Raw genomic sequence first — 22,428 nt, forward strand, 5'->3', positions numbered from 1 at the left:
AAGGAATGCCTTGCCCTCCGGCAGCCATTCAAGGCTCCAACAAACAGTAAACATTTAGTCTTCAGCCCCAAAATATGCACTCCTTCCAAGCACTGATGGAAAGGATGTGCAAATTCAACCATTCACTGAGATCTACCAGAAGAGCAGGCAGGCAGCACCAGTGCTGCCTCATCTTGTATTTTAATCAGCTCCTGACACAAACCACTCTCCACCATATGCGGGGCACTCAGCAAGTGGTCACAGCTCTTTTTACACTGGCATTGTGTGAAAGGATAACTTTATTCTGGGTTACAAACTTTTTAGGACTGGGACAGTCTTCTCTATCCAGGTTTGAAAAACGCCCAGAACAAAAAGCTCTCTGACCCATCGCACCTATTCAAATTGCTACAAATTTTCACTGGCCTTGCAGAATTCAAGCTTCTTTGCAAGTGTTGGTAACATAGATCTGCTCCCTCCATTATCTATCCATTCATCTGTTTTCTCCCTCCCTCCAGCAATCATACATAAGGTGAGTCAGCACCTGAAGAGACTGGGTGCTGATGCCAAAGGGAAGTTCTCTACTGGAAAAAACTATTCTGTTACTGGAGGCTGGGCATTGGTCAGGGTGGTGGTGAGCAATTGCCTCATGCATCACTTGCTTCGTATATTCTTCTGTTATTATTATTATTATTTTATTTCAATTATTAAACTGTTCTTATCCCAACCCATGAGTTTTCTCACTTTTACTCTTCTGATTCTCTCACCCATCCCACCGGGGCGGGGGGAGTGAGCAAGCAGCTGTGTGGTGCTCAGTTGCTGGCTGAGGTTAAACCACAACAGAATGCACCAGAGGGAAATGTATCTCTTCTGTAGAAAAACTAGCAAGGCCCACTTTATTTCCATTCTGCTTTTGGATGAAGAAAAAAGACAAAGCATTTTAATTACTGCATTATCTTTATTTGTATATCCTAGGTTTGTTGCACTCAAAGCTTTGGATAGGCAAGTTGAGTCTAACCCAGTTTTGTTCCAGTTGGAGAACATGGCTGCCATGACAAAAGCATGCAAAGAGACAAGCCGTTCCCATGCAGCAGAATTGTCAAGATCCAGCCTAATTGACTTTTTCACAGATTTTAATGGGCAAAATGCCTGGAATTCCTGCATTGGTACAGCCATGAACATTCAGTAGTGCTAAAAGAAAACAGAAAATGAAGATATTATCAGTGACAAGATCCCTGTATGCAGCAAGGAAAAGTCTGTTAAATACACAGACTTCAAATCCCCAATTATGGTCCTATTGGAGGCTCCTGTTGGTCTCAGTGGATACTGTGTAAAACTTTCATGGTGTAACTCAAAGGGAGGAAATGTCTGTATGGCTTTAAATTGCCTTTGTGCTCCTCCTTTCCCATAACCCACATACAGCAGGTAGCAATGCTGGCATACAGTAGTTGCCTTGTGGGACCATTGTATCATTGGGGCATAAGTTGGGTACAGCTGCTACACAGTGACTTCCTCTGACACCAGGCAAACCACTTTGGAACAGCTGTTCCAGATATTTAGATGCCTAACGATGAAAAACAGTGCTTTACCAGATTTTTCCAAAGCATCCCAGAGTCTTAACCATCCAATCCTGCTAGGTAGTTTACTCCTCCTCTCTAGAACAGGGCAATATGTTCCTGCCTCAAAGGTACCACATGGACTTAGGTTTAAAGGATAGAAAGGTGCTTATGCACTATAACAGAAGCATAATGTTCTGATCTTGCAACTTACGTTGAGTCTTTACAAGCTGGTAGAGAGGCAGGCCTGCGCAGAGTTGTTCAATGGGTCTACCATAGAAAAGCCAGTCTTTGAAATTCCCAAACATGGAATGGCCAGATTGAAACTGTACCCACACATTATTTGGAGAGTATACTTTCTTCATAGTCTAAGAAGAAAATGTTCGACATCATCAGTAATGTAGCTTTGGTTTCGTTCTACTAGGACACCCTTTGGAAAAAAATCCCAAAATCTAAAGTCACCTTCCTTTGCCTCACACAAAGCATTAGCTAAAACAGCTACATGCTTTTAAAGAATATTTATCAATATTATCAATCTATTCAGAAACAAAGTTCACTAGATGCTAGTTCTGTCAACATAGCAAAATTGAGCTGTAGTACTATCATAGTAAGTTATGTTAATTGGCAGCAAGTTTTGCTGTAAATGCGCTACTGTTAGGCTGTCATAAAACGGGCCGGAACTCAAGTTCATCTCCAGGCAATACTTCCAGTCACCTTCATGAAACCTTTGCCTGAATAAGAAAGTCAAAGTCTGGTCAAAGTAAATAGATTTCTAAATTCTGTTCTGCAAACAAAGTTATTTCAAGTTATGTCAAGCTCAAAATATCAGCATGACAATAAAAAAAGGAAAAGCCTGTCTGAACACATATTGCAAGCACCCCGAAATAGTCAAATTACACTACTTCCAAGGACAGAGGATCTTACAGTGCTAGTCACAATGACAATCCACTATAAAACTGCAGGGTGGGCCATGATTGCTCACTATCTTAAAATAATGTTCTATATGATATTCCCTTGAAGTTCTATGTTGTCAGATGTGCTTCATCATCTTAATGCAGTAAAAGGCATTCCTAAGAACAGCTGTTCTTAAAGGCAGAATGGACACACCACACACCATCACACCACACAACTCTCATACAGTAGCCTTTCTTGTATACAATACGGGTTTCACTACAATGTCACCTTTCTCTCAAAAGCCAGGCGTCCAATTTCGTGCAGCTCTGGGATGTCGTCCTTATTTATTTTCATGATAAAGCAGGCTTTTTGTGAAAGTAGCCTTGTTGCAATATACCCCTGTGGTTAAAAAAATTATAGTTAATTAAGTAATTAATTAATTAAAAATGGCTACCACTAATATTAGTTGATTCTCTCTAATCTTTAGGACAATCTAGAAGAAACACGAAGTGGCTACACAGGCTACTACTGTGGAATGACTCTGCATTTACATTGTCACCTTTGGGGAATGCAAGCAGCCTGCCCACACTAATGCCTGTCCGTAAGACTGGAAGTATCTTTTCCGACAGGCTTCTGCTGCACTTGCTATACATGAGTGATGGCAGCCCATTCTCAACTCCGACCTCATTGAGGTCTGAGACATCATTCTCACTTTCAGGAACTGCCACCACAGGTTTCATTACAAGTCTTTTAAACTGCACCATCATATGGGTGAAACAAAACGATGGCCTAAGAGGAGGAAAGATGATGGGTGTCTTCAAAGAAACAGTGTTTCAGGACAACTTATAGTGAGAATACACTAAAATAATTTCTGAGTTTAAAAACTTCCTCAGAGATTAAGTCTAGGCAAATTCTTAGATTTACTTACACGCGAGTAGTCAAAAATAGTATCAGAGGAGTACACGCCAGAACGGACATGGACTTCAACAATGTGCTTCTCATTGTGGATAGTCATAGTTGCAGTGACATAGTCATTGGCAGGTTCCTCCAGGACAAAGGTCTTTGGTAAAAAACACAAAATCATTGTTCATCATCTGGCTTGCACCTTTAAAAGGTGCAATATAAACAAACGCTTTCTCTCAAACAAGTACAATTGCTTTATGTAAATACTAAACCCCTTAACAACCCTCTAGCAGTCTCAGGAGGCCCTTGAGGTGGAGATTAATTATGCAAGAGTGCGCCAGGGTGAGAAAGGAGGGGACAGCCCCTCACTGCAGGCTAAGGAAAAACAACATGAGGCATCCCAGTCATTACACGTGGCAGCAGGGACTGGCAGGAGACTGCAACAGTCTCCAAATTTTAGCTTGAGCTAAGGGGACCTATGCCCCCCAAATGTCTTGTTACTATGCACCTGCACAGAACCACCTCTTTGGCTTATATGATTGTCACCTTTGGCAAATGCTATTTTTCTCTACACTTGGCAATAAGCACATTGTTAGTTTCTTCTGTGCTTTTTTTCCTATTATATTTGCCCCCTACCCAGGGATCCAACACATTTTAAATGAGTACATGCACTAGAAGGCTTATCAGTCTACTTACGTCCAATGCAGAAGTCTGAGTCCAAAAGACGCCCAGCAAAACGAGAACTGCACCCTGTAAAAAGAATAAGCATTCTCACTCAACAGAAACACCAGGCAGTGCCATCAAAAAACCCAGTTCATGAATTGAGGGAAGTAGCTGTAGCATCAGTTTGAAAAATTACCCACTTAACACGTGTATTAGTTGAAAACAATTATAATTCTTCATTGTAAAATTCTTGCTATCAGGCTTTTTTGCCTGTAGTTGAAAAAGCAGAATAACCGTTACATTTTTTGTATTTTTCAAAAGTTCCTCCTTGATGCCATGTTACTTCTTGATTTGCCTCTACAACTGTAATTGTTAAATCATAATTGTTAAATCATAACTAAACCCCCCCTCTGAATTGTAATCAAGTTCTGCACTCTTTGCTCAAATGACGCTTCCACTGACTCCAAGGGGATTACTGTACACCCAAGAAATGCAAGTTTCCCACTGAACAACCCAAAGAAACAATACACAGATTAGTCCCAGTACTGTACCACTTACTTGAACATCATCTTCTCTATCATTTTGTTATTAAAAATAAGGAACTTTTTATAAGTTCAACAAAAATGGATATACTCACAAATCCGTTCATTTTTCTGTCAGATAAGTACAAGAGGCTGCAGAAAGTAAGAATGCAGGAAAATCCCAGAGACCTTCAACTTTTATATCTTGCTGGAGGTGTGGGAAACACTTGACAGAACTTTTCTTCATGACTCGAACAAGTCCATATCTACATACCACACTGCAGTAAGCCTCATATCTGAATTTTGGGTTGGCACAGATAACCTGACCCTGATATGTTAAAAGCACTCAGTAAGTCAGCTTTTGTAAAATTAATCACTCTACAAATAGCTATTATTTACTGGTAACTTTAGAGGAGTTCCCACTCTTGCTGATTCCATTTTTTAAATATTTAATAGGCTATTGTCCAGAATTAAATGACATCAGGAATAACTCTGCTATTTATTCATACAAACTGCATTTTGTCTTCTGAACTATAATCCCTAACAGCCTTATAGTCTGCAGACAAATCCTGGAAAGAAATACCTATGTCATGGTGGTCTACATGCCAGCCACTGAACAGACCAATTCTTCAGCCATTTCTTCCATCTAATATATACATGAACTCTTAACAAGAAGTGCTGCTCATTTTTTATCAGTTACCATGATGTATAGAACACATGCATTGAAATTAGTGACATAATTAGGAATAACAACTGTGCTTCACAAGACAATCCGGGTAACTTCTAGCCTCCTCAGCACACAAAGGAATGACATGAAGCTTCAGAGGATGTCTGGTTCATACAAGGTCGCAAAGCAAAAGGAGCAGGATGGGGATTCCTCCTTTAAAGCTACCACTGTTTTCTCTATTTTATGAAAATGTCAATGACTGAATGACATTGCCATGAGAAGTATTCTCCTATGAATATGACCTCACCTAGACTCCTCATCTGTGACTCCACGTCAGCCAGTGCCAGAATGTTGACGAATCACACTCTACTTTCTACTAGAAAGTCATAATTGAGGCCTATTCCCCTCTAATAAAACAAGAGCTCAACCTAATAGCCAACACATTTCTGTAATCTCAGTCATCAGAAAAAAGGTGAAAGAGATTGTATGGAAATGTCTCTTAGCAAACAGGCCTCAATGAAAAAAAAAAAAAAAAAAGGAAATTGCACGCATTTGCTTTATTCCACCTAGATAACATTTCCCATGTGGATTTAAGTGTAATGACGCTGTGCTGCTAAGCAATACATCAGAATACATATAAACAGATACCAAATTGTGACAAGCATGGTTAGATTAGATTGATTAGATTAGTGTTACCCTCCTCTTGCAAACTGGCTCTGTCCCTTCTTCTCAAAGGATTCTTTGTTTCTAAGATTACAGATATGTCAGAAATACTCAGAGTAGACTTCAGCAGTCAAATAAGACTTCCATAGCAGGAATCTAACAGGGTTCAGGCACCACAAGCTAAAACAAAAAGCTTTAGTAAGTTTTAAATGCTTTTAAACTAAAGATTAAACTAACTTTCCATTAGTCATTATGTCTTCATATACCCATTTCTTTTGAAAAACACCCAAGAAGCATGAGCTGCAGCTTTCTTAAGCGTCAATATGCTTAGGCACAGGTAAGAGCAGAGCCACATGTGGAATCGACAGTTATTTAGTGAAGGAGAATTATAACAATGGCCACAATCTCATGATTTTTCACCTTACATTGGATTGACTGAATTTTGCTGATCCGATCAGACAAGACCAAAAATTAAAGATTAATTTCTAAAAAGCATTTGACTAATTAACATTATTGCAAGAGAGAACATACTCCCAGTTGTCTCAGGCAAAGCCTAGATATACTTCCAATAGGAAAGCCTTGCCTTTTGGAGGCTTTTTCCCCCACAGTTAATCACACATCTCCCAGTAATACACCTGAAACTAGCATGCATGCACTCAGCGGCAAGACTATCCATGACTACGCCAGAGTCCTCTAAGCACCCTTCTATACTAAGTAACTGAAGTAAAGAGCTGCATAAGAAGGGCTATAACCTGCTCTAATTTCACTTTCACCAGTCCTCAGGCAGAGTGAGGTTTAGCTTAGGAAGCTGTGATTCAGAACCCCTTAGTGAACATGAAATTTCACAATGATGCCCACATTCTCAAAGTGGTCTTCTTGCTTTCGATACTTTTAATCTAAGTGAAGGCTCTCAAACTTTTCCCCAAACAAAATCACTTTTTCCTCAACTGTTACACTTGCAGTCAGATTGGTCATATCAGGGAAGCCAGCAGAAAATGGAATTTGAGCAATGTTCAGAACAAGTAATATGTTGTTACAACACAGCAATGTTTATTGTCGCAGGAAACAATTTCTCTGTTATTTTCATAAGGCCAAATATTTTCAAATACATTGTAATTTACCCTGATGAAACATGATTAAGCTACAGAATTACCCTTAATCTACATAAGTAAAATTGCCAGAAGAATTTGACCCATTATTTGGCACTGTCATCCACCAAAAATCATTTAACAAAAGAACCTTGAACATCAAATGAAAAGAATAATTGTACAATTTCAGTTCAAGTCTGATTACCAAACAGGAATTTTAACACATAAGGGAGATGGATTCAGTCAAGTTAAAGTGATATTATACTATCATAATAAACTCCCCTAGTGATTCATGGGGTTCTTTTCACCTACTTTTCATAAATATTTACTTTATCAGGGAGTGAGCATGTAGTGGGAGAAAAGTAAAGAATGAAGCAACACCTCAAAAAAGTCAACAAAATTCTCTATGCTTCCATTTGCATTCAGCTGGGCATGCCACGCACCAGATAAAGACAGGGTGACAGTGTAGAAAAAAAAAAAAAAAAATCTGTGTGGCACAAGGACAGGTCAAGGATAATTAATCGCATTCAGTAGTTAAAATAAAACAACCTTCAAGGATGAATCCAGAAATAGTTTTAGCAGTTTTATTCTTGCTAGACAGTAAGGCTTAAAAAAACCACGTGAAAATGTTGTGTGTGCACAAAATGAAAGACTAATTGGAGAATAGGGTTAAAACTAGAATGGCTCTTAGCCTTGGGAGTTTGCTGCACAGTGGTACAAGAATTTAGTACAGAAACAGAATGCCTTGAGCAGAGCTTTAAAAATGAGACAGACAAGCTTGTACTGGAAAAAGAACAGTGTCTTATACAGTAAAAGCACCCCTCCCTGCCTTTTTTCCTGGCTTCTACTATTGTAATTAGTTTTGTAAGCTATTCTTAATGTCAAATGCTCTAGCTGTGTGTGTTTGCCATACAAACTACTCAAATAATCAGAAGTTGATGGAAGATTTGGAGATTCAGGCTTCCAAGTGTGACACATTATTGTAATGGCCAAATTGGCTATGGTTGTTGGAAGAAATGGACAAAACTGCTTTCCAACTCTCAGCTAACGACACCACAGGGATTAGCATTATAGAGTTCAGTTTCTCAATGCCTTTCTTGAGAACTAGTCAATTAATTAAGTTTCCAGAGACTATGAGAGGATTTCGTGACATACAAAATAAGACTTTTATGTGTATTTTGGATCTTGGAGGCTAAGGACATACCTGTCTCCATCTGGCATCCACAAATCAGTCCAATTAGAACTGTAAATCTTTTCCCTTAGTAATTTATTACTTTCATTCACCATATTTTACACCTTGTGCAAATTGCAAAGTGCGTGCAAAATAGATGAAGAACAGAGCTCTCTGCTCACAGTGCTGGCAGACTGCTACACCTCCTCTGCACTCACGTAGTCCAAGCAAGACATCAGTTTGTAGCAGAATGACGATGTGTGACCCTGACTGGTGTAAATGAGAATTGGGCCTCACCTTCTCAACTCAAGTAAGATTCCCTGGCTTTTCCGATAACAGCTGCAACAATGATCCTCAGCAATTTATGACAGTGAAGAACTTTGTTCAGAGACATTAGTTAATAATGTCAGTTAACTCAGTTAACACTGAGTCCCCATCATGCCATTCTGGCAACAAAAAGGAAACTTAAGTGCACAAACCCGTACTGAACTACAGTAAAGTGCACAATTAGTATACAGAGGGACTGACAGAGCTGCTATTAAATAAGAAGCACTTCTGGAGTAGGTAAACGAGCACCTCTGAAAGTGCTTCTTCTGTAACAGGTACAGCTAAGAAACAAATCCGAATTATCTGAGGAGATATATATATATATATCTTAGTTTATTAAACAGCAGTGGACAATAGTCCTGGGCAAAGAGACTCGGACATTTGTACTGGCCAATTAAAAAACCTAAACATTTTGCAAAGTTTCTGCAACAAACAAGGCAAATAAGCTCTTATGCTGTGGCTCTGTGTATAATTATCAAATTCAGAGAAATATTAAAATCTACTTTCTAAATAATAGTTGACATAAAATGCCCGTTGTCACTGCTCCTCCCTTACTCATTTTTTGTTATCTCTAGTTATGGTCCCTTTCTAGAATTAGCCCTTAGTCCATAATCAGGTACTACTTTCATGAAGAGGCTCTGTGAAGATACAGAGGCCGTGCCTGAAGGCTGGAAAGCAGATCCTAACTGAACAAGCTCAGAAAGGAAGGTTAACAAAAGAACTCGGTAATTTCTATGATTTAGAACCAACCTCATGATTTCCAGGGACTGACTTAACATTTTTAACATAGCAAGATTACCACCTCCATTGATTTAAGAGATGGTATCAGCTATGGATAAAATATCTGGCCGAGTCCTTTGCCACGTAGGCACAAAGCATCACTACAAATTTTATTAGGCATCTATTCTCTGGTTCTGATTTTTTTTTTTCCATTTAAAAGTTACTATAAAATACATTGAACTTGCCATGACAATTTTTCTTTCATCTTCCTGTATGTAATGAATTCAATCAGTCTGGTATCAAAGCCTCCTCTTATCAGAGCACTTCCCCAGGAAGCCCGTCACAATTCTGTGAACGCAGGGCAGGTGCCAATAAGGTAAACCCATTTTAAGATTTAAGTTTGGGATATTACTGTATAAAAAGTAAGAGTACACATCAATTACCAGCAGATCTTGCCTCGCCTACCAGCAAAATAAAGTTCACTGTAAGTATATGTATCACTTTCTCATAAAACTGTTAAGGCTGGACAGTTTTAAAATTATGTTGAGTCTTTCTTGGCACCTAGTGAACTATTACTGATTTATGCAGGGATTACAGAGTAAAAATGCCAAATGGGACTGCATGGGTGAAATTTCACTTTTGGCAGTGACTTCACTCCATATGCCTACTCAAACGTGAAAGAGAAAAGTGCTCTGTTAGAAGGGCAAGACGCACACATAAAACGTTGACGGGGCAATATTCTCTCATTCACAACTCAGATGCAAGTCAGTCTCAGCAAGTTATATAAAGTTATGGCACAGCTGTCTGATGAGAGTGTAGGAGAAGAACCACGAGACATGAAAGCTTCCAAGTGCATGACTGTGAAGCAGGGGTATTTACAGCAGCCTGAAATTGTTGCAGGATAAATTCCAAAATGTTAGTGCTAAATACTCTGAGTCACACTTGGATATTTCTCATAAAAATCCTCCTTTGAAGTAGATGAAATTGTGACTGATTCAATATTAGAGGGATTGTCTCCAAGAGAACAATTGTTCACAATAATTATTATTACAAAAGAATTTATCATCATAACAATATTAAATCTAAAAAAAAAATCAGCAGTTTTGACCCGAGAGAAATCTGAGCAACAACAAGCATGTGAGTCACTGAAACTATATTATTTTATAAAGCAGTAACAAAGTGTTTAACATTAGATTCTTCTGAACAAAAATTATTGTGCCTACCCTTAAACCATAAGCCCTGTATTCAGAGGCATGAGATCTACTATGAGGATGCTCAAGTCCCATTTCTGCTGTGTTCCAAGTAGAGCTGTACTGTGCACCCATATTCCAACTCTTCACAATAGGTACATATGCACATGGATGTCGCATGGATCTGCTCCATGTCTGAAATCAAAAGCTCAGGGTGAAAAGTTCACTCTTTTAAACAAAATATTTCAGACCACCTTTTTCCAAGGAGTTTACTGAACTGGGGCTGGACATATTTTAAAACCCACTGTGTTTAATCTTCTTACCTGCGCAAAGTATACTGCTGAGGTTAAGAGTAATTTATATGAATTGATGATCTGATATCAGCTCATTAACAAAAAATTCTTCTGCATATTTAAATACTCTTCAGCTAGACCCTACCTCAGAAAAGCGCTGAGCATGTACACGAAGTTAAACAGGAAGTCAAAATTATTTTAAGACAGCAAATAACTTGATGCAAGATAAGGAGTCACAACATTAGTGTTGTGAGTTTCAAATGTTCATTTCAGATTGTGATTGCTTCTCTTCTTGGAGTTTTCCTGGCTCCAGCTCTTGCTAACAGGGTAAGCAAAGAGCTACATGCAATTATACACTGCTGCCATAAGAACTAGCGGCTATAGCCTCTGAAAAAAATATGTTTCTGAAAATAAAGCTGTATTTTAAAGTCTGATACTTAGCAGGAAACTGCATTTTTTTATATCAAAGAAAATATTTCAGTGCTTGATATATCAAGGGAAAAAGGCAGTTGCTAGATATGAAATCAACAAAGTCTGTCTTGAGATTAGCACGAACACTGTTAAAATAATTGTGTGGAGAGACACAAATATTACCACAAAGGATCTGACCACAAAATACAGTGAAATACTGTAAATAACTGCCTGCAAGTTCCTGCTGGGGAAAAAACAATAAGGAATTATTCTACTTTTCCTAGAAATTTTTCTTGCAAGTTGGACTCTGAACATCCAGTTTAGTGTTAACTTTAAAGGAAATTCTCCAGTGTTTAAATGAAACAACGTCATCTTTTCCACCTGGTCTAATAGGCATGGGGGGGAATAGAGCAGGAATGTTAAAGCATGTCTGTCTTCATAAGGTGGATGCATCAGACACATGAAAACCAGGGCTAGATAAAGCCTGCATGTAAGGTTTGGCACAACAGTACTAATGGCTTCCCAGCATCCCCTCTAAGGCCAGAAATTATCTCCCCTTTAATCTGATCTCTAAGAGCAATAATTTTCCAAAGCATGGTTACTAGAGCTATTGCTTTATTGATTGAAAGACTACTGGGAATCTACAAACCTAAATCCTTATCTCCTTTAATATCTTAAAAAATCAGAAAGGCAAGAAAAACTTTAAGGGGCACCACAGTGAAAACTCACACCACTCTTCCACTGACACCGGGGTCAACACTGGCTCAAAGGAGGGCTCTGAGGCCTGGAAATCTGTCTAGGATGTCAAGATTAAGTGGCTGCCACTATGGCTCCAAAAAAAAAAAAAAAGAAAATAACCAAAAGGTTTTTGAAAAACACCTAAGCTTCAACAAAACTCAACAAGATTTTAGAGGAGATGCTTAAAAGTGTTCTAACTTAGCCATTTTATTGTATCTGCTGTACTGTATGCTGCACTGATGTTTTCAGCAGTGAATTCCTTCTCCTTACACAGTATAGTGTATCATACACGTGGCACTACCGCAGAAGGCAATCTACATTACCTTTTACCAAAGTCCCTTGTCAGCCTCCATGACACATTTACCTAGACAATATAATTGAAAAAAATCAATATTTTCCTTCCCTATGATTATTTGTACTGTATAAAGCTTTTTTTTTTAACGAGTCCTTCTCTCTGGCAATCCACTTATCTTTCACTGCACATTGTTTGCAACAAAAAGCTTTATTTATTTTAATAGGGCTACATTGCAACTAAGGCATTTTCAAAAAACACCTGCATCATTGCCAAAATGGACAAGAGGTTTTTACTTGATAAATGGTTTCCTGCACCACCTCAAGGACACAAGGTAGGGTGATGAATGAAAGTGGTGAGAAATCAATTGCCTGCAAAAAGTACTCGCTCCCTACCCACAAAGAGGAAAAAAGGCTCCAAGAACTGAAGACAAGTTTCTCCACAGGGCTGAGTCACTCTAAAAGTCTAGTCTTTCTAAAGTTGCCTTGCACTTGACTAACCCCTTCTCCTTTATCAAAGATGTGCGTACAGATTCTGAATGCCATTTTTGGTTTTTCTAAATGCTGTTTCCTGGGTTTGTTTCTTTGATGCTTAGGGACCTAGTCCTCACCAACTTCCACCCAGAGAGAATTGCTTCATTATCTCAAGAAACAGACGCCGAAGCTTGCGCCCATACAGAAAACGCATTTAAGCTCTCTGCAGAGGAATTCCCTCTTCCTTGCTTACCCAGCTGCTGGTGAGTATACTAGTAACAGTGTTTTGTATACCAAAATAAAGATTAACAAGATTACGAATAAGGATGAAAAAGATTTAAGTGAAGATGAGCAAGTAAATTATTGAAGTCGTGTGGTTTTCTATGACTTTTTATAAATCAGTGAATGCGTACATAAGGAAAAAAAAAGCAGGTCTGTCACTCTTCTGCATACAACTTGAAGACCAGGCTTTTTCAGGAAGGTTTTGGGCTCTAGCTGTTGACACAAGTCTGAATTTTTTAGGTAATTTCATGCATATATAATACCTAGCTACCACTGGTCCTGCCACAGCACGGTTTTGAGATTCAAAACCCAATTTGCAGCTTAGATTTGTCTAAAAAGAGTGCACTAACAGTTGCTTGTAGTATAAGTTTAGAAAGATGCAGCTCAATTTTTAAATGGCATTTCCTGGTACTTTTCCAACATTATGTTGGAAGAATTTCAGCTACATTGTTCTCTTATGTTCAGTCCAAACCTAATCAGTTTTTCCTTTTCTTTCAGGATCAAACTTCTTAAAGCAAGATGTTTCATGTCTGAAAGTTAATCTTAATTGAACCGCCTGTCTATTGCTGTGATTAACTATTCCTGACAAAGTTTTGGGGAAGAAAATTCGTAGAACTGTGTACCCACAAACAAGATTTTTCTCCTTGATAATCTTCTCTTGATCACATTTTCAACCATTTATCTGTCTCTTCTTCTGCTCTGTGTGGAGGCAGTAAAATTTATCATCAACCGACATTGGTCTGTGCTGTGTACAATTTCCCAGTGAGATTTCACATGCTGCCTTAAGCAATTATTCATCACTACTAAAAGCAAATGGTTCTATATATACCACATAACCATATCTAAGATAATACGGTCTGAAGTCCAGATTTATAGAAATAAGCGTATCAGTTATTTTTATTTTAACTTCTTATTAACATATTAAGTATTATGTTTTGTTTTAAAAATAAGCATTGCAATGCAATATGGCCAATTACAAATATACAGATGCACTATTACTCTGATCAACCCAGAAATCAAGCTGCAAGTAACAGAATTAGTAAGTGTATTAAATGCAGTTTGGAGTTGAATACAGATGTTACTTAACAATGTTTGATAAATGTTTAACATAGGAAGCAAAAAAGCATACCCTAGCCAATTAAAAGTGCAGTTGAAAACTTGAAAGAATCAAATTATAGCTAGGCCAAAACTAAGGCAAAATGGCTGGGACCAGTTTCTTCATCTAAAACAATCACTTCAGTAACTCAGTCTGTCTGGAAAATACCAGATCTTCACCTTCCCTCCTCGCTCAGAGGCCCTTTTGTTGGAGTTTGAAAGGAGTTACTCCAAGAGACACTTTACCCATTCAGGAACAGTCAAGAGTTACTCTAAATAAATGATGCAGCAGCCTGTTCTGTTCAGGAAAATGTTTTTGGGGTCTTGAATAGTTAACTGATACTAAAACCAAAGCAAAACTGCACCCAAAAATATTTTAGCACCTCCAAAGAAAAGCAACCATATGGTTGCAGTATTTAAACAAAGTTCCTGTCCGACTTCCCTGGGAGTTTCTGGAGAGAATCTCTTCGCCTTCTCCAACTTAACACTGCATTCTCCCTGAGATAAAACAGGCACAGCCCTCTTCACTTACCCAACTGCATGTCACTGGGAAATGTCTTCCTGGGGGCCTTCGAGCCCTTGAAGACTATGGGCCAGACTCTGTAACAGATGATGACTTGAAGTCCCCCGAGGCAGCAGGGATCTGACCTGAGCAGGGCCTGTGGCACAGCACAACATCACACAGCCCCAGCTGTCACAGCCCCACATGCAAAGAGGGCAGCAGCCTTGCAGGGAAATAGGGATACCCCTCTACCGGGCTCAAACCGGAGAGTCCATAGTCCCCTTGGCAGGGAATACCAGGGCACGGATGCTTCCGGCAAGGGACAACGCCTGCTCCAATACCATCTTGTTTAAGGCAAAAATTTCAACTAGAGGGCAGAAAATGTTTGCAACAAGGTCCAGCTTCTCGCAAAACTACTTAACTTCATGCACATAGATTCCCATTTTTACTACAATATTACACATTGTGACATTTAATACATTTCCAAGCTTTTTTTAATTCCATGAAAAGCTTAAATTAACGATGTGCCTACAGTAGCAATTAAAACTTTACAGAATACAGGGAACTACTACTGAAGCAATGAAGCAAAATATTTGCTTCTTCCAGACCCTAGGAATTTAATTGCAATTTTACATTCTGGCAGGTTTCTTGCTCTAATTGGGATGTCATCACATTTCACAATGTTCATTATTCAAATTTAAATTGATTCAGGTTTAAACTGATCAGGAAGAGAACAAGACTCAAAGAGATTGCTAAGCAGTGACATGACAGCAAAGATTCCAGTGAACCTGAAGAGACATCAATACTATGACTCTCAAAATGTCCATATAAGTACAGAAATAGATATTCTTAACAGCACAGAAAATTAGAGTTGCTTACCTTGCAAGAAAACATCCTTCTCAACAAGGATGAGGCCTGAGCTTTATCACTAAACACAACTTCCATGATCTACAGCAATCACTTCAGTAACTCGGGCTGTCTGGAAGATACCAGATCTTCACCTTCCCTAATTTAATTAAAATTGTAATTTAAATTCTGAGGGCCACCCATCAGCATGACACATAAGTATTACAAACTCATAGGATTTTATCCTAAATCCTACTGCTGTTTTTCTTTTATCCCACAGGAGGCAGCATATGAAGATTCAACTGCATTTACATTTAAAAACACCTGAAAAACTGTATTGACAGAAAAAAGTTCAAAAGTGTGACTTGAGTATAATTAAAAAGCCATAATATAATCTAATAAATGTATTTTAATAGCCTCATGTATTTGAGGACAAATTAAGGATGCTGAGAGAACCCGATTTGTGAGGGATTTTTTTTTTTTTTTTTTTAAACACAAAAATAGTCTCATTTGAGACACCACCAGCAGGTCTAACAACAGTTTTTCGGGGGGAAAAAAATACTTAAACGGCTGTAAATTAATAAAGCTGGAATGACATAAAGGTGCCAGGGCTGGTCCTGCCAAGGTCACCCAGGCACAGCAGCCCCAGCCCCCGCCGCCGCCTCAGCAGGGTTTTCCCGCCGTTTTTCCCGACCGTTGTGCTTCTCCCCGTCACGCGCCCAGTGGCGCCTCAGAGCCCTGCCGCCCGACGCCGCCTCCGGTCTGCCCGACGCCGCCTCCGGTCTGCCCTTCTCCATCCCCCCGCCGCAGTTCTCCCGCACCTCAGCAAAAGGAAGCTCTTTTGTTCCTTCAGCAAAAGGTTAATTCCTGTCGGGCTGCCTAGGGAGTTTTCTCCACGTTTCTCTTCGGTTTTTTTGACTCTCCCCAGCGGCGCCACAAGCAGGCGACGGTGAGTGCGGTCTGCCCTCAGAGCCCGCGCACAAACCTACGTTTTTTCACACAAATCCGTACAAGCGCTGCTGCTTGTAAAGAACCAAGAATATCACCACCATTTAGCATAACAGTACGTACCAAAAATGTCCCTTTGGACTTGCAGACTGGGCTCAGTGAAACTGAGACCAGATTTAATTTAGTATTGCACTTGCAGGACTGTTAGAAGTGATTTTTATATATTAAAAAACCCTCTTTTTTTTATTAATGCGCTGGAGTCCAGTTGAAAAGTAATTCTGGAATCTTTACAGTGATTCCCTGCCACAGACTCGAGTTGCCTACAAAATGAAACTGAGCAACTTGACACAAAACCCAAGTATTCAAAAACCTCCCTAACTGAATGATCACCTCTTTCAATAAGCATTTACATCACCACAGAAAATAAGCTGAGGCAAGGTGAAAAAAATTGCCACAATAACAAAGAGACATCCACAGACTTGCACATATATGTAATATTTCACCTTGAACTGCCTATTTATTGTAAGACAATTTTCAGTGGCAATGTTGTATTTGGGCTATATATTTTGGTGGGCCCTATGGTTACATACAGTACATTTTGGAAGATACAAAGGCTTTTACTTATTTTGTCTACTGCAAGGCTTTTTTTTTTTTAAACCTTAGGCTATCTCTGGTCTTAAGTTTGACATGAACTTTCAGAAGTAATTAGTACATGTCAGAAGTTACTATAAAACATACTTAATTTTTCACTGCAAATGGATTCTTACCTGATTATCATCAAACTCTGGCAGGTCAAAATTTGCAGAAGTACAATCCCCATATTTATGAAGTAGTTACAGCAGGAAATAATTTTCATTGACATGCAGACAGGGATACAAATTACAAAACAAAATTATTTCAACACTTAACCATTCCACACCTAATTCTGAAAATGTATATGAGGTGGATAGTTCACATCATTCATTCTACCTGCACTAACATTAGCTCTGCAGTCAAGATGAAATTTACTGTGAGCATGCATGATTTTTTTCCCCCTTATAAAAGAAAACTTCGATTCAAAACCGTTCCCTTCATCTCTCAGAAGTGCCTATGTCTGCCTATAGCAAAAAGGTATTCTCTGGGGAGATTTTTCTCCTCCAGAGTGAGCAACTCGGGCCCTATTAACCTAATCAGATGAAGAAGTAAGGATTTTTTAAAGGTTTAATTATGTGTTACTCAATCTACAGAAAGCCTAATCCATGTCCATTTTTGTTAACACTGTTGCAAAACTGGAGCAATGCACTAATGGATCAACCACTTTCTTGTAATGCCTAAGCAGAAGAAATTTAAATTAATTCTCCTCATTCTTGTAAAATACCTGTATATGATGGTACAGGTCTCAGATGCAACTTCAGATTCAGCTCTTAAAAAAGCAACCTACTATGTGTTTAGTTTGCATTATTCTAGGGTAGAGCAAGGATGACTCACTTAGGTGACTATTGGATCCTTTTTTGCTTTCATACTGGAATTACAAGGAATACACTTAAACACCAGATTAGGAAAAAGGCACTAGGATTTTCATGACCAGATTTGTCAGCCAGACCTGCAGTTACACTTCTGGTTTTGATTTTCATTTCAGATTGTGACTACCATCCTTCTTGGACTCTTGCTGACTCCAGTCCCTGCTGATGAGTGTAGTGAGCAAGTTACACATACATTGCTGCTGTTTCTGTATTCCCTGCTTCTTGAGTTTATCTTGCTTCTTTCCCCATCCCTTTGGAGGAAAGGAATCTAAAACTTCTTTCACACATAAAACTCTAAAACCACCAGATGACAATTGTAAGATACAGAAATTATTTATTGAATCTATTAAAAGAATTCTTACGGCTACTACAAAATGCCACAGCCTTAATTCTTTGTCATTTTGAAAATACTGTGGTCACTAAAGGCGTTCCCTGCGGGCAAGCATAATATATTCTATTATAGCAGTGATTTTCTAAAGCTTTGCGGAGATAACTAACTTGAAAGGCTAAAAGTGTTGTTTAATTTTGTTTTCTAGTTTCAGAATACAGAAGCAAGCAAGCAAATCACTGTTGCTGGAGGCTACCAAATTCTGACCATCAATAGGGAAGAGCATGTGGCAACTATCGAGGAAAAGAGCACCCGTGGGTCATGGAAAACCATTTGGAGCTACGATACAGTGAGTGGCAGAGAGCATGCTTTTTCAGAAAATGTACAAGGAGACTAGCTCCTATAAAGCTGACCAAAATACAGGACTTTTCTTTATTCTTAACATTTTGAGTCCAAGTTTTGGGGTAAAAAAACTATCTGCATTTATTACTTTTTTAATACAGACTTTATTCCAATCTTAATTATTGAAAAACTGGATTCCTAGTTGCCAATAACTTTATTTTACAGGGCCTTATTGCAAGCAAAGTGCTGCCAGAGAGAACTTGCTTCATTTCCTTAATGAACAAAAAGGAGATGCCTAGTTTTGATGCACTTGCCAGACTGGCTGAAGAGAACAGGGTAAGATTAAAATACTTGTAAAGTTGTACAGTAATGCAAAGTAAACTGATGTCAGAGACATTGCTATTTTCAAAAGCTTTTAAACCAACAGTTACTTTAAAAGCCATTTAGAGCACACCATTGATTATGAAGTCGTATCAATATCAATGACATTTTACATTAACATAATTTGAAACCTTTGAAAAGTTAGAATACCCTGTTTCAGATGCTTGCAGTGGAGGGTTTTCATGGTTTTTTGATGTTGTATATCACTTAGATTATTTTTATAATTTTTAAAAGATTATTTAGATTGACTTTTTTAATACTGTTTTATGTTTAGAGATTTTAGATTTTTGGCATGGTACTCTTCATAATCTCACATTCTTTGCAGGCTAAAAAAAATCTGCCTAAAAAAGGCAGCTCTAGTTGAGGAAGAACAAATAATCCAGTAATGAGGAAAAAAGTTTAAATAAGATTTCAAGCTTTCAAAACTTTTTCAAAAGAACTAAGCACCATATTAGCATGAGTTCAGCCCACAGAATTAGCACAGACATTTTAAAAATTACCTCAGCATTCAGCATACTAACCTTTTGTAGACACTGGCTTCTCTTGAGGTCTGAGAACTGAGTCCTTATAAAAATCCTGGCTTTAAAGGGCAAGAAGGCATGGTGGGGAAGAAAAAGGGGGGAGTTACTTAAGTACAGGCTTGAGCAAAAACATTCATCTGTAGCTATAGTCCCAGGCTTGCTTGTGCTAAGGTGCATCTCTGTGCCCCCTGAAGCTTATCTCAACTCCTTGCTTACCAGCAAGAAGGAAACATATTGGAGTAGGCTTTCAGGAACTCTTTGATAAAATTCCACCATAATTTTGAAAGCCTATGTCAATCCCAGTCATCCCTGCTAAGTGTGTCTTTACCCTGGAGTTCATCAAGCTGTTTAACTGTGCTTTTTCTTTCTTGAGAGGATGAGATTTTCACAAGTGGCAGGATTGTTTTTCTGAACATTAATGTGGCTTGGGAATTTGCCATGGGGATGGTTTTTCAAAAGAAAAAGAGTAGGTGCCTCATTCCCCACCCCCCCCAGCTACATTTTCTCTGAGGAAGTTTAGGTTTGCAGGTTGCTAAGAAACAGTTTATATTAGGAAACCTTTGATGGCATTAATTATTTTTGGATAGCAATATCTAAAAATAGTTCTGAGTCATTTCAATATGAAATTGCACTTTTCATTTCGGAACATTGCTTTGCAGATGCTATTGTCCAGACCTCAATTTTCCTTTAGGGCGTAAGAGAGCATCTCTATATTCAACAGCCTTTCCTCCATATTAATTGTATGAGCCAGAACAGGAGTCCTGTGGCTGTCGCTGAATAATGAGAGACACAACCCAGCAGGAAGCCTAGGTCATAAGAGCAAATACAGGCATTAAGACACTTTGTCCAGACAGCAAAGCACTCAAGTAGGAAAATATATTTGAAATTCATTTGAAACAAAGCACTCTGGAGCAGTTCAGAAAAAACTGTCCCACTAAAACACAGAGTTCTCAAAGAGGTCATAAACACTACTTGCAAATAATTTTAGTGTAAATGTATCTGCCAAGTGTTGCTACTGCCCTCTTTGGTTCCTGTTTTAGAAGACTGAATGAATAGACTTCTCCTTCCATGCTTCCAAGTTACAACCTGAGTACCTCTAGGGTGAGAGATTAGTGACTGAGGAAATACTTTTGTAGGAGTGTTAAAATGCTGACTGCACTACTCTTTTCCTGTTCAGCTGTTAACTGAGTTTCCAGTTCTCTTTAGCCTCCCTCCACCTTGACTCCCTTAGAAATATCTGCCATAGGAGCTGTCTTCAATGCTTGCTAATGGTCCCATAGTCACACAGTGGATTAAAAGACTGTACTAAATACAGTTTTGAGTAAAACACCAAGCACTGAGTCACCATTCCAGAAATAGGAATACGCATAGCATTAAATGGATCAAGGCACTGATCTTGATGAATGATGTTATTTGATGTTTGGAACCTGAAAGGTCAAGGACAACCTGCAAAGGAGATCACATTCGTAATCAAGAGACCTGTCCATGACCTCAGGTCTTACGGATCAGACATCTTCGCTATGTGCGGAGGACTCTCAGTCTACATGGCTTATGAAGTTTACCGTGAGTGCAAGCAAATGAATTATGTCTGTAACTAACCAGGCTCTTTTTTTCCTTGGGGAATAATACACAAATGCTGCTGTTCCAACTAGAGATGGACACAAATCAAGAACCTCAGGAGTTGCAGAAAGGGTTCAGTATCTCTGCAGATCAGGATTGGAACAGTGTTGAGTCACAACCTCCATAAATGATCTGATGCAAACCCTTACTACTCCTTTTAGTAAAGTTTAAGGTGGCTTAAGTTTTGGCCCAGAAATTTGCAGATTGACCTCATCTGTAACGCCAAGGTAAAGAAAAAGGGTAGTCTCAAGAACCACTATCCTTCAGTTCAGAGATTGCTGATAAGTTTACCGAGGAATCCCACCAAACACTTATGTTTCACAATACTAAGCCAAGTTGCTTCATTCCCTGTAGGTTTTTCAGAGGTGGAATGATCACATTACCTAGGAGTTTAATGACCTACACTTCATAGGATTCTCCAATAATGTCAAAGCCTGACAAGGCCTATTAACTAGCATTAACATAACCATATAATGCACAGTAATAACAGTATAGAGTATAATAGTGCCCCACTGTACTGGAAAACCAAAAGAATATTAAATTGCATGTCTTTATGATCATTCATTTCCGAGTTAAAAATCCAGTTGTGTTTGGTGACTACAGAAGAATCTTTGACTCATACACGTGAAATATTTCTATTGCAGCAATTATTAAAAACATAGCTCACTCAGAGCAATAAAAATACACTGTTGTAGAATGCCAGCTATTGCTATGGAGACTAGTATAGATCAACTGTCTCACTGTGGGTGCCATAATCATATTTTGATCACTTGCAATAGAATTTCTTGTATTGTGGGGAAAGAAAGAAATTCTTTAAATGTATATAAAGGAACTAAAAGTTTTACTCAGAGGAGTTAATCCTGAAGCACCGGCAAAGTACTCTGAGCCTTACTGCAAGCTGATTGTCTGCAAACCTTGTCACAAGAAAGATGCTCTACAGATCAGGCATAGGATGTTGCATTCTGACATAGCAGCATTTCCACCTACTCGCTGCTTGCTTTGATATTGATGGCTCAATTTGATTAAAAACGCGCGTGCACTATGCCAGGTATTAAAGGCTGCCAATGAAGGCACAGATCGCTTAACACCATCTTAGGTATTACCTCATGGTATTTTTTTTCTTTTCTTGTTTTTAAAGGACCCCAAAATATATACAATCCAGTATCACGCAGTAGACTTGATGTCCTGCAAGTTTGGGACCTTAACTACTGTCATGGCAATAACAAGACCTGAAAATCTTACCTTTCTTCAACCAAGTACGGATGCTTGATAGCTACTGCACAAAGCCAACCCCGATGCTGTTCTTCCCTGGCATCTCCTCTTTCGAGAGTTTCGTTCTTGATGATTCAGATGCTGAAACAGATAAATTGGTGACCGTATCTTTCAATTAAAGACCTTTAGCATTGATTAACTCTGGCTAGTTTTCTCATTATATACCCTTTACCATCTATGAACACATCCAGAAAAATATTTTGATTGCATCTCTTCAAATGCTCTTTTAAAAGCCTGCTCTTA

The 22,428-nt window shown here is 38.7% G+C and overlaps 2 protein-coding genes across 2 annotated transcripts; one reads left to right on the forward strand and one right to left on the reverse strand.

Annotated features, from left to right (window-relative positions):
* Positions 1–1,049: 1,049 nt before the first annotated feature.
* On the reverse strand, positions 1,050–22,228 carry GKN2 (gastrokine 2). The gene is given in 7 exon segments (XM_076358969.1): positions 1,050–1,167; positions 1,747–1,900; positions 2,715–2,825; positions 3,355–3,486; positions 4,026–4,079; positions 19,294–19,352; positions 22,156–22,228. Coding segments are annotated over 7 exon segments (663 nt in total). The 3' UTR covers positions 1,050–1,087.
* Positions 4,616–13,476, forward strand: GKN1 (gastrokine 1). Its single transcript, XM_076359034.1, is given in 7 exon segments — positions 4,616–4,675; positions 11,730–11,853; positions 12,298–12,407; positions 12,669–12,783; positions 12,786–12,809; positions 13,327–13,376; positions 13,378–13,476. Coding segments are annotated over 7 exon segments (582 nt in total).
* Positions 22,229–22,428: the final 200 nt, after the last annotated feature.

The sequence above is a fragment of the Aptenodytes patagonicus genome, chromosome 24 (assembly GCF_965638725.1).
Source record: "Aptenodytes patagonicus chromosome 24, bAptPat1.pri.cur, whole genome shotgun sequence".
In the NCBI taxonomy this organism is placed as follows: Eukaryota; Metazoa; Chordata; class Aves; order Sphenisciformes; family Spheniscidae; genus Aptenodytes; species Aptenodytes patagonicus.